The sequence below is a fragment of the Hemiscyllium ocellatum genome, chromosome 28, assembly GCF_020745735.1.
Source record: "Hemiscyllium ocellatum isolate sHemOce1 chromosome 28, sHemOce1.pat.X.cur, whole genome shotgun sequence".
In the NCBI taxonomy this organism is placed as follows: Eukaryota; Metazoa; Chordata; class Chondrichthyes; order Orectolobiformes; family Hemiscylliidae; genus Hemiscyllium; species Hemiscyllium ocellatum.
Window position 1 is genome coordinate 8,722,135 of NC_083428.1, and position 12,451 is coordinate 8,734,585.

At 39.2% G+C, this 12,451-nt stretch overlaps 1 protein-coding gene across 3 annotated transcripts in view; it reads right to left on the bottom strand.

The window, feature by feature from the left end:
• Positions 1-683: 683 nt before the first annotated feature.
• LOC132828980 (small glutamine-rich tetratricopeptide repeat-containing protein alpha-like) overlaps positions 684-12,451 on the bottom strand; it is a 48,295-nt gene continuing 36,527 nt past the window's right edge. For 2 of the 3 annotated variants that reach the window (XM_060846224.1, XM_060846223.1), the window contains 5 exons: positions 9,526-9,588; positions 8,691-8,728; positions 8,488-8,583; positions 6,704-6,826; positions 684-2,766 (listed from right to left, as the gene is read on the bottom strand). In XM_060846224.1, coding sequence (XP_060702207.1) covers positions 6,715-6,826; positions 8,488-8,583; positions 8,691-8,728; positions 9,526-9,588 — 309 coding nt within the window. In that variant the 3' untranslated portion in view covers positions 684-2,766; positions 6,704-6,714. Of the gene's footprint in view, positions 2,767-6,685; positions 6,827-8,487; positions 8,584-8,690; positions 8,729-9,525; positions 9,589-12,451 lie in introns of all 3 variants that reach the window. The other variant, XM_060846225.1, reaches the window with a different exon arrangement.

Below are 12,451 nucleotides of genomic sequence, written 5' to 3' on the forward strand. Positions count from 1 at the left end.
GACATTCTCTCAAAATTTCAGTGGGCAAGGGTATTACTGACTGGTTGAGCATTTATATCCATTAGTAACTGTCCTTGAACCAAGTTGTTTGCTAAGCTGTCTCAAGACCAGTTAAAAGTCAAATCATATGTAGGCCATATCAGATAAGGACAGCAGATTTCCTTCCTCAAAAAAGAACATTAGTGAACCAGATGGATATTTACACCAACCGATAATGGGCACATGATTGCCGTTACACTAGTTGATAATTCAAATTTCAACATCAGCCATGGTGGAATTTGCACCCACAATCGAAAGTCATTAGTTTGGAGATCTGCATGATTAGTCCAGTGACATTACCACTGTAACATCTACCAATGTTTGAATTACAGTCTTCTCGATAATATCATAAAAGTAAGGATGAAACAGCATCCAAAAATTCTTGTTCAGGATCTAATGTACCATACTGAAACATCTGCATGAAGATTCTAAATAAGACAGGAGCGTGGTTTGAAGAATAATTTGCACTCTGGAGGACAGCCCCATATTTATCTATCTATCAGTTAACTGCATTTTAACTTTAGAAAGTGCAAGAAGGTTGGAAGGAAAAACCCGGAGGGAGATGGCAACTCAAATTCAAAAGTCACACCCACAACAAAAAACACTGAACAGAAATCTAAACAAACGGCACAACAAATTGGAACTGTGGTACAGAACTTTTACTGTTTTCTGTAATGAGATTCTGATTTGACGACAAAATTCTGATAAAGTTTTGGACTTTGTATGTGGTTTAAACAAACATTGCACCTCTCCACCCAACGTTTTTTTCTTTAAAAACAATATAAATGTACAAAGACAGATAACTTGGGGGTAGCAGTATGTTTACAAAGTATTAACTTTCATAATTACAAATGGAAAGAGTACGTAGCATCTGGTGGGCTGATACGCTGCTTAAAATAGCCACTTTGTTTACACTTTGCTTAATGCTAATTATGTTAAATGGGATCAAGGAACTCGACAAGTTGAACCTTATGTGGATACAATTCCAAGGAATAATTATGTTTTTGTACAAAGAAATAACAAAAATGTTTACAGTGAATTCATTCTTAGAACACCGAAACAGTGAATCAAGAACAGGGCTGGCCTGGCACTCAAAACTCCCAGGTGACTCAATCTTAATTATATTTCTCATTCCTACTGTACTGGTTTGACCTGTTTATATTTTAAGAGCCAGGCACTTTGTAAAAGGATTGTTCTTATCATGGTTATTAGATAAATCCTGGGACAGAACATCAAGATCCATTAATATGAGAAACTTATGGAGGCATAAATGAACAGGACCTTGCACTTTATTCCATGAGACTTTGTTTCCATGTTTTGTTACACATAGTTAGGATACCTTTCCCCGGAACCGAGTCTGCTTGCAGAACAGTAGTTTACAGCAATCGAATGAATCAAGTTCAATTTTTATGAAATGGAATTTTGATTTTTGTTTTGAAAGCAGTGTACTTCTCATTGCTGTGATCCAGTAAGTTTAAAATGAGTTAAGTACAGTCACTAATTTACTGTTGACTGGATAACTCAAGTTTATTACAGGGACGATCAGCAACATTTTGGAGTGGCATTGGCTTGCTTTTCTACAAAAACTGCAAACCAGCGGTCTTGGCCACATGGCAAATGTTCAGCCGATGTGCACAAAAAAGGACATCAAAATACTTCTATGAATATTTTATGCATATTTAAAAACAGATACCATAGTTATACATGGATTCCAGCTCAACATCAAGTAATTAAAGTGGAGGTTCTCACAATTTGTTTATTTGTCTTTGCTTTACGAGCAAATATTGGCTAGAAACACTGGCTGCTAATGAAGACATTTCATTCCTACAGCTAGAACAAGGCATACTACATGCTCAATCCTCAAAATGTGGGGCTTTGGTAAAGTCAGGAGTAGTTGTTGCTGTTGCAGACAGGGTGACTGCCATACTAGAACGCTTCATCAATCTCAAGTGGTCAATTAGATTATAATACATGGATGCCTTTTCTTCTTCCTGAATGCAGCTTCTGGAGTCTATTCTGATAAGTGCATTCCCTAAAATACATCAAGTACAAACAAAGTTAATTGCCACCAAGCAAAAAATTTCACCACTTCACTGCTAATTAATACTCATATTTGCCTCTGGTTCGAACCATTAACTTTAAAAAGGTTATACATAAATTTTTCTGCTGTTATTTTTATAAAATGTTCTGCAACATTAAAAAAGCCTACGTGAATGAAAAATAAAAGATGCTATTCACTGTGAGCTGAATTTGTTTGAATTTATACATATGGCTTCTGCTGTTCCATTCCCATGAATAGATGAAGTGCTGGGAAATAAAAACTGTTACAGGCAAAACAAATTCTTATGGAAATGTCAGTATTGAGGTGGTGAGGCGGGGAGCCATTGTTGTTAGCCTCTGTTGTTTCTAAGAACAGACAGTGGATTCTCACACATGATGACAGACATTCTGGAGAAGCGATAAAAAGCAGCTAGATGTTCCTGTGAATATTCTGATTTTTAAAAAACTTAGAGGAGAATCACAGAAGCTCAATACATAACTTCCACAAAAAGGTCAATTAGTGGTTTTTGCAAGCTTTACACCCAGTTCCTTTTTTAAATTCCGTATTTACAAGTGGTCAGCTCTCCACTTTGAGGATCCTCCTGAACATGCAAGTGACAGTACAAATTATGTCAAATTCCTGATGTCAAAGCAAAGAACGAACAATCTCCATCTGTTGCTGTATACCTGTAAAATTAACAAAATTAATTCACATGAAACAGAAGAATTTCAAGTTTCATTCAAAAACAATATTAATAATTATTAAAATAAACATTTCCTTCCCCCTCGTTATACTGAAAATGGAATAGACAATAGGTGCAGAAGTAGGCCATTCTGCCCTTCGAGCCTGCACCACCATTCAATAGGATCATGGCTGATCATCCTTAATCAGTATCCTGTTCCTGCCTTATCTGCATAACCCTTGATTCCACAATCCTGGAGAGCTCTATCCAACTCTTTCTTAAATGAATCCAGAGACTGGGCCTCCACTGCTCTCTGGGGCAGAGCATTCCACACAGCCACCACTCTCTGGGTGAAGAAGTTTCTCCTCATCTTTGTCCTAAATGGTCTACCCCGTATTTTTAAGCTGTGTCCTCTGGTTCGGCACTCACCCATCAGCGGAAACATGTTTTCTGCCTCCAGAGTGTCCAATCCTTTCATAATCTTATATGTCTCAATCAGATCCCCTCTCAGTCTTCAAAACTCAAGGGTATACAAGCCCAGTCACTCCAGTCTTTCTGCTTAAGGTAATCCCGCCATTCCAGGAATTGGCCTCGTGAATCTACGCTGCACTCCCTCAATAGCCAGAATGTCTTTCCTCAAATTTGGAGACCAGAACTGCACACAGTACTCCAGGTGTGGTCTCACCAGGTCCCTGTACAGCTGCAGAAGAACCTCTTTGCTTCAATACTCAACCCCCCTTGTTATGAAGGCCAGCATGCTATTAGCCTTCTTCACTACCTGCTGTACCTGCATGATTACCTTCATTGATTGGTGTACAAGAACACCCAGATCTCTCTACTGCCCCTTTACCTAAATTGATTCCATTGAGGTAGTAATCTGCCTTCCTGTTCTTGCCACCAAAGTGGACAATCATACATTTATCCACATTAAACTGCATCTGCCATGTATCTGACCACTCACCTAATTTGTCCAAGTCACCCTGTAATCTCCTAACATCCTCATCACATTTCACTCTGCCACCCAGCTTAGTATTATCAGCAAATTTGCTAATGTTATTGCTAATACCATCTTCTATATCATTAATATATATTGTAAAAAGCTGCAGTCCCAGTACGGATCCCTGCGGTACCCCACTGGTCACTGCCTGCCATTGCGAAATGGAGCCGTTTATCACTACTCTTTGTTTCCTATCAGCCAACCAACTTTCAAATCTAAGTTAGTACTTTGCCCCCAATACCATGCGCCCTAATTTTGCTCACTAATTTTGCTCCTGTGTGGGACTTTATCAAAAGCTTTCTGAAAGTCCAGGTACACTACATCTACTGGATCTCCCTCATCCATCTTCAGAGTTACATCCTCAAAAAATTCCAGAAGATTAGTCAAGCAAGGGTGGGGTCCAACTAACAAATCACTCTCTTCTGTCCCATAAAGAACTGTCCTTCATTAGCAGAGTGTTTAGGCCATACACCTCCAAAGGGCATCACAAAAAAGCCAACCGATGTTCTTTCCAACATTGGGTAGGATTCAGCAGAAGCAGGAAACTTGGACAAGAATCACAGAAATATATAACACAGAAACACACTTTTCGGGCCAACTCATCCGTGCTGAACAAATATCCTATTAATTTTGTCCCATTTGCCAGCACTCAGCCCACATCCCTCTCAGCCCTTCCTATCCATATACCCATCCAGATGCCTTTTATATGTTGCAACTGTACCAGCCCCCACTACTTTTTCTGGCAGCTCGTTCCATACACACACTACCCTCTGCATGAAAATGTTGACCCTTAGGTCCCTTTTAAATCTTGAACCCCCTACCACCCAAAGATTATTCCTCTACTTTTGCACTTCCCCACCCCAGGAAAAGACCCTGTCCATGCCCTCATCATTTTATAAACCTCCAAGGTCACCCCTCAGCCTCTGATGCTCCAGGGAAAATAGCCCCAGTTTATTTAGCCTCTCCATATAGCTCAAACTCTCCAAGCCTGGCAACATTCTTGTAAATATTTGTGAATCCTTTCGAGTTTTTCAACATCTTTCCTATAGCAGGGAGACTAGAATTGCATACAATATTCCAACAGTGGCCTAACCAATGTCCTATACAGTCACATGACCTCCCGACTCCTATATCTAATGGACTGACCAAAAAAGGCTTTCTTCACTATCTTAACTACCTGTGACTCTACTTGCAAGGAACTACAAACTTGCACTCCAAGGTCTCTTTGTTCATCAGCACTCCCCAGCACCTTACAATTAGGTGCATAAGTCCTGCCCTGATTTACCTTTCCAAAATGCATTTATCTAAATTAAACTCCATCTGCCACTCTTCAGCCCATCTGATCAAGATCCTGTTGTACACTGAGGTAACCTTCTTCGCTGTGCACTACACCTCCAATTTTGGCGTCATCAGTAAACTTACTAACCACACCTCGCATGTTCACATCCAATCATTTACATAAATGATGAAAAGCAGTGGACCCAGCAGTGATCCTTGTAGCACACTGCTGGTCACAGGCCTCCAGTCTGTCTGTATCCAAATAGCTAGTTCTCCCTCAATTCCATGTGATCTAAGCTTGCTAACCAGTCTACCATGAGGAACCTTGTCAAACGCCTCACTAAAGTCCATAAAGATCATGTCCACTGCTCTGTCTTCATCAATTCTCTGTTACTTTTTGAAAATACTCAATCAAGTTAGCGAGACACAATTTCTCATGCAGAAAGCCATGTTGATTATCCCTAATCAATCCTTACCGTCCAAATACATGTAAATCCTGTCCCTCAGGATTCCTCCAACAACTTGTCCACCAGTGACATCAGGCTCACCAGTCTATATAGTTCCCAGCTTTTCCTTACCACCTTTCTTAAATAGTGGCATCATTAGTCACCGCCAGTATTCCAGCACCTTGTCTGTAGCTATCAATGATATAACTATCTCAGCAAGGGGCGAATCGATCACTCACTTAGCTTCTCAGAGTTCTAGGGTACACCTGATCATGTCTTGGGGATTTATTCAACTTTATTCAATTTAAGGCATCCAGCACCTCCTCTTATGTAATATGGGAAAAGTAGAATATTTCTCATTATCCTGACTGTGACCAGCAGTCCAAGTGTGGAAATCGAAAAAGAGAGTGTCTGGTCAGTAAAGTCAGAAAATGTTGAAATGAACAAGTCAGCAAAATCTGAAAACCTCAAGTTTCAATTTTCAGATACTGAATACCTTGTGAATTCTCAGGATTCTTAATTTAATTGCCCCTGAAATTCAGGAGTTGTTCCCCTTTCTCTTCTGCTCATCCAGTGTTCAAAGATTAGATCTGCTGGTCTTGTACTGTTTAGTGATTAAACTTTAATCTAGTATGTGGGATGAAGTTAAAGATGACAGCAGATTCCCCAAAACCGATGAGGCATTTCTCTATCATCTCTCAGTTAAATAAATGTTTTGTGTAAATTTATTTGTCAACAACTTATATTTACGCAACGTTCTTAATAGTTTAAAAAATCCTCAGCTGCTTTGTAGAGAAACATATAGGAGCATGGAGGGGTTAAGAGGCAACAGAGTACTTGGACATTGGTTTTTGAAGGGTGTACTGGCAGTCTCAGAGTGAAATAGAGGAGCTCCAGGGTTAGAGAGAGTTTTAGGAATTAAGAAGCTTCTGCCTTATTTTAATGTTTTCATATCATCTTAAGGATCGTCCTATTGATAAAGCTCTAACTATTCTGTACATTTGTCTCGCTACTGTCCATAAAGCAGCAGGTGGCTTTACATTCATGGAAATTTTGTTGCTAACTGCAAGGCAAAACTCTTTAACAAGTAATCAATTTAATTAAGCGTAAAATACAACTAAAATTTAAGTCAGGCTTTCTGACTGATGACGTTGTCTTATATCTAAAATTAGCTTCTGCATTTGTGTACATCTCCAACTCACTATAAAAATAGCACTTGCTTTGTATGTAGTTAGGACTGTTCCTCATTGCTGGCACTGGGGGTTCGGCTCCGGATTTGGCTCCGTAACTGTTCAATTAGCTCTGGATTTTGCTGCTGCATCTGCTGTGCAAATTGTTGACCTCTGTGTTTAAAAGAAAAGGTAAAGGCACCATTAGAAATTTGACATTTGTACAGATTCCATGCTTGTGACAATCTCTTGTCATCAAAACACTTCCCAGACATCTAAGAGCAATGCTAGCAGCAATGGGGGCCAAGAATTAGATGCAGGTCAAGATCTCATCAAAATCTGTCATTGTATTGTACTACAATTTTGTGGACAAGTCAGAGGTAGTGAAAATTCCAGGTTATCAACTTGTACAACATCTGTTGTAATAAAATCTGTGAGCCAATAATCTTTCAAGGCAGCCCATGAGACTCTTGAATTGTAAAATTGAGTAGTGATAGCCATCTACTCCATTTTACAATTCAAGGAATTTTTAAATTAATGACATTGGGGAGCCTTCAAGCAAAGAAACCGTTCTCATTTATATTGGATCTTTCCTGCCCTCAGTCAGGTCCATAATACTTCACATTTAGTGACACAGATTTAGTATTGGTATTGCTGTAAAAGTAGAACAATACAGACGTTGGTGTGGGCACAACATCCCATAAACATCAGTGATACAAATAAAGCTGCAGTGATATTGGAGATTTGCCAGGTAGGACACCATCTTTTATTGCTTTTCAAAAGAACGTCAAGGCATCATTAATATACAGTTAAGCAGATGAAGTTTTGGTTCAATACTGACTCAGAGACAAGTATGCATTCACTGAGTGGAGGCTAATACAATCAATCACTGTGGCTAAAGACAAACCATCCAAACTATAAATCATTGAATATTTGAAGGTGGAAGCAGATATCATTTTTCCCCCGACCTAACAAAAATCTACCATAAGCAGATAAAAATGTGGAATTTGGAATAGATCAGTCAGGATCTTATTCAATGGCTAGGCAGGCTTGATGGGCTAAACGGCCTACTTCTGCTCCCAAATAGAATATTTCTAACAGATTGGAGTAAAATGCTATCTTTATTATGGATTATGAAACCTGGATGGGGAGATAATTTTAATGAATTTAACCAAATGAAAAAGAGATGGATTATCTGAATCTTAACTGATTCAAAAAGCTATGATCTAATTGAAGGTGAAACAAGTTTGATGAGTTGATTAACCTACTTTTGATCCTTAGTACATAGGATTATTTGAAGGGCTCTTGTGATGCAATGGTAGTGTAATTTCTGAGACAGAAGGCATGCGTTCAAGTCTCACCTGCTGCAGGTGTATTAATATGTCTGAAGAGGTTGATTAGAAATATCTACAAGATAAGCAGTAATCAAAGATAGATTTCTCATCTTTGGTTTCACAGAAATACTTTTCAAGTTGAACTAACTAACATTTGTTCTCATTGCCATGATCATCAAAACACTTGCTGTTCTACTGGATTAAGTATTCACTGCTCAGGTTTTGCTTTCACATCGGGTATCAGATGTTAGGTGCAACCATGTGCTTAAAATCAGAAACAGGGAGAATGGGGCAGTATGTATCATTTTTTCAAAGAGCAAGGCTGTAATGGAAGGAAATGAAAAGGCAATCAGAAAACTACAGGAAATCCTTCGAGAACTGAAATACAGGAATCAAATGGATTAACTGACTAGCATGGACAGTTGACCTTTGCTTCTAAGATTATAAAAGATTTTGACTTCTAACGGAAGTAGTCAGGGAAAGAATGAAAAGTAAACTCACGCCTGGATGAGGCCTGCAATATCATTGGCTCCTGCCCCAGGTCCTGCTCCACCACCACTTACTGGACCATAAGACCCAGACATCATTCCAGACATTCTGTCCAACACAATTGGAAAGAAGAAGAAAAAAAAAATCACTAAACTAATAGACACATCAGAATTAACAAGAGGTAAAAGAAAAGCTTTTGTAGGAAAGGGACTTACAATTGTTGTACTTGTGAATTCTGCATTAGACTTGATGCCTGAAAAAAAAATTGAAAAACAAAATCAGAGTTTGGTCAACTAAAATCATTTTTGCGTTTTGTTTTTACACAAAAACAACCACATTTGCAGGGTACTTTTATCTTCAAGTTTCCCTTAAGCATTCAAGCACAAAGAAATAGCATTGCACATTACAAGATGCAAATGACATTCAAGTAAAATGCCACTACCTTTGAAATTTTCCTAGTTGTAGCGTGGGCTTCCAACTAAATTTGGAGAAGTTTAGAGTGTTGAATCTACCTTGCTGTTACAATGGAGAAATGATCTATTGTTACTGTGTTAAGTGTACAAGTCAAACAATGCTGGGATTGTGTTTAATTCATCATCATATTTTGCTTCCATCACCAATAACTTGTGTACATCACGTTATTGTAGAATGACAAAATATTCCAACCCAGACAAAACTCAAGTTTGGAAAGGAAGAACTTGAATCAAACTGTGACATCACAAGTACATATGGACGCAGTACAACATTTGTGTGTTTGTACTGGACAGAAGTCCTGAAGGCAACATTTTCAAATGGCTCCCACTGAGGCATCTTGCAGGAGTATCATTAATGGAATAATCAGTCTGAGAGACTGACAGGTAATCTTAGCTGAAGGGAAAACAACCAAAGTGTGGCTGCAGAATCATCGTGGAATATAATCAGGACATGGAGTACTTTCACCCAATGGAGGTTATTGGGGGTAAGTGATCTTGAAGGGACAGCCAATTAGGAAAATAAAAACAAAAACAAAAAAAAGGAGCAAGTAAAAAGAGAGACAGCAAGCAGAATTACCATATTCATGAAGCCTGGGTTATTCAATAAACTTGCCAGATCGAACCCACCGCTGCCTCCTGTCTGGGTGAAAAAGAACAAATTCTCTGTAAGCTAAAATCCAGAGGATTCTTGTTGCGTGAAATGGGAAGGACCAATATCAGAGTCATCGAGCACGGAAACCAGCCCTTTTGTTCAACCAGTCCATGCCGCCCATAATCCCAAACTAAACTAGTCCCACCTGCCTGTGCTGGCCCCACATCACTCCAAACATTTCTTATTCATATACTTATTCAAATGTCTCAAACTCTATAAAACGGATCCGCAAACACCACCTACTGTTCATTCCACAAAAAAAATTGTCGCTCCTTTTTTTAAAAACATCTTTCCCCTCTGACCTTAAAAATATGCCTTCTAGTCATGAAATCTCTCACCTCATCTATACCCCTCATGATTTTATAAACATAAGGTCACTTGTCAACCTTCTACACTTGTGAAAATTGTCCCAGCCAATTCAGTCTCTCCTTATAACACAAACTCTTCATTCCTGGCAACATCCCAGAAAATCTTTTCTGAACCCGCTCCACCTTAATAATCAAGGGTACACATCTGGAGAACAAGTCCATTGAACTGTCTGATGAAACTTCTTCCAGTTCAGGACTTGGTCAGCTGCTAAATTTGAAGTAAATAATTCAACTAGTCTCTGCTCACAAAGAAAATAATCTCATGCTGAATAACAAAAAGAAAACTTCCCAATTCTTGTTCAAAGAGTCACAAGATTTTTGAATTGTACCTGCCCAAACATAAATTTCCATCCTTTCTACTAATTGATTATAACTCCCAGTTAAAAGAATGTCACATACAGAATTTGTCCTTTCATTCAAAAAAAATATTGTTTGCAGCCCTCAAGTTTGTACCACTACACAACAATGAAATACAAGTTGACCCCATTAAGTTAAATTATTACACTGATTTACAGAAAATAATTTGATGGCCCATCATGCTTAAATAAATAGGCTGCAGATGACAAAAGGAAATTAAGAGGACATGCTGGTTGCAAAGTAGCAGACAAAATGAGACTGTGGTTATGTGCATGTTGGGACAGCTGGAAACAGTGGACTGCTCTTCCACTACACTTGTACAGATTTCAGGATTTATTCCAACATGGAACGACGGATTGAATTGCTAGAACACTACATTTGGGAACATGAGGGAAAAAAGACAACAAAATACTTAAAATGTGATAAATGATCATGGTCTTCGATTAAATACTTCAAATGACAAAATTATTTTTGGCTCAAAGACAAGTGGATACCATTCATGCAGAATGTTGCAGAGAGTAGCATAAGAGTGTACATAAGAACTAGGAGCAGGAGGCGGCTGTCCAGCCCTTCACGCCTGCTCCACCATTCAATAAGATCATGGCTGATCTTTTTGTGGACTCAGCTCCACTTAGTGTTTTTATCACATCCCCTAATTCCTTTGTCCAAAAAACAAATGTACCTTAGCTTTAAAAATGATCACTGAAGTAGTGTCAACTACTTCCCTGGACAAGGAATTCCATATGTTAACAACCCTCCGGGGTAAGATGTTCCCTTCAGTTCAGTTCGAAACCTGCTTCCTCTAATCTTGAAGCCATACCCTCTTGATCTAATCTCACCTACCAGTGGAACCATCCTAGCTATTTCTAGTTTATTGATTCCCATCCTAATTTTATGTTTCTATAAGATCCCCCCTGATTCTTTTGAATTCCAAGGAATATAATCCCAATCTACGCAGCCTCTCCTCAAACCAAACCCCCTCAACTCCAGAATCAATCCAGCGAACCTCCTCTGCGCCTCCTCCAGTGCCAGTACATCTGTTCTTAAATAAGGAGACCAAATCTGCACACAATAATCGAGGGTGGTCTCACCAGCACCTTGTACAGCTGCAACATTACCTCTCTGCTTTTAAACTCAATCCCTTTAGTAATGAAGGACTAAATTCCATTTGCCTTCCTAATTACTTGTTCCTGCAGACCAACATTCTGCAATTCATGCACATGGACACCCAGGTCCCTCTGCAAATCATTATGCTACAACTTTTTAACCATTCAAGTAATAATCTATTTTGCTGTTACTCCTACCAAAATGTATGACTTCACATTTACTAACATTGTATTCCAACTACCAGACCTTTGCCCATTCACTCAATGCGTCTCTGTTCCTCTGCAAAGTTTCACAGTTCTCTGCACTGTGCTCTTAATGTCATTGGCAAATTGACACCATACCTATAGTCCCCAACTCCAAATCATCTATATAAATTGTAAAGAATTGTGGTCCCATCACTGATCGTCAGCCAGTATACCACTCATTTATCCCCACTCTTTCCTTCCTGTCAGTCAACCAATCACCAAAGAGACCTTAGAGTGTAGGTTTATAGCACCTCGAAAGTGGAGTTGCAGATAGATAGGATAGTGTCGGTGGCGTTTGGTATGTTTTCCTTTATTGGTCAGAGTATTGAGTACAGGAGTTGGGAGGTCATGTTGTGCTACACAGGACATTGTTTAGGCCACTTTTGGAATATTGCGTGCAATTCTGATCTCCTTCCTCTTGGAAAGATGTTGTGAAACTGGAATGGGTTCAGAAAAGATTTGTAAGGATGTTGCTAGGGTTAGAGGATTTGAGCTATAGGGAGAGGTTAAAAAGGCTGGGGCTGTTTTCCCTGGAAAGGAGGTTGAGGGGTGACCTTATAGAGGTTTACAAAATGATGAGGGGCGTGGATAGGGTAAGTAGACAGTCTTTTCCCTGGGGGTGAGAGAGAGTCCAGAACCGGAGGGCATAGGTTTCGGGGGAGAGGGGAAAGATGTAAAAAAAAACCTAAGAGGCAACTTTTTTTTTTAAAAACAGAGGTGGTACATGTATAGAATGAGCTGCCAGAGGAAGTAGTAGAGGCTAGTACAACTGTA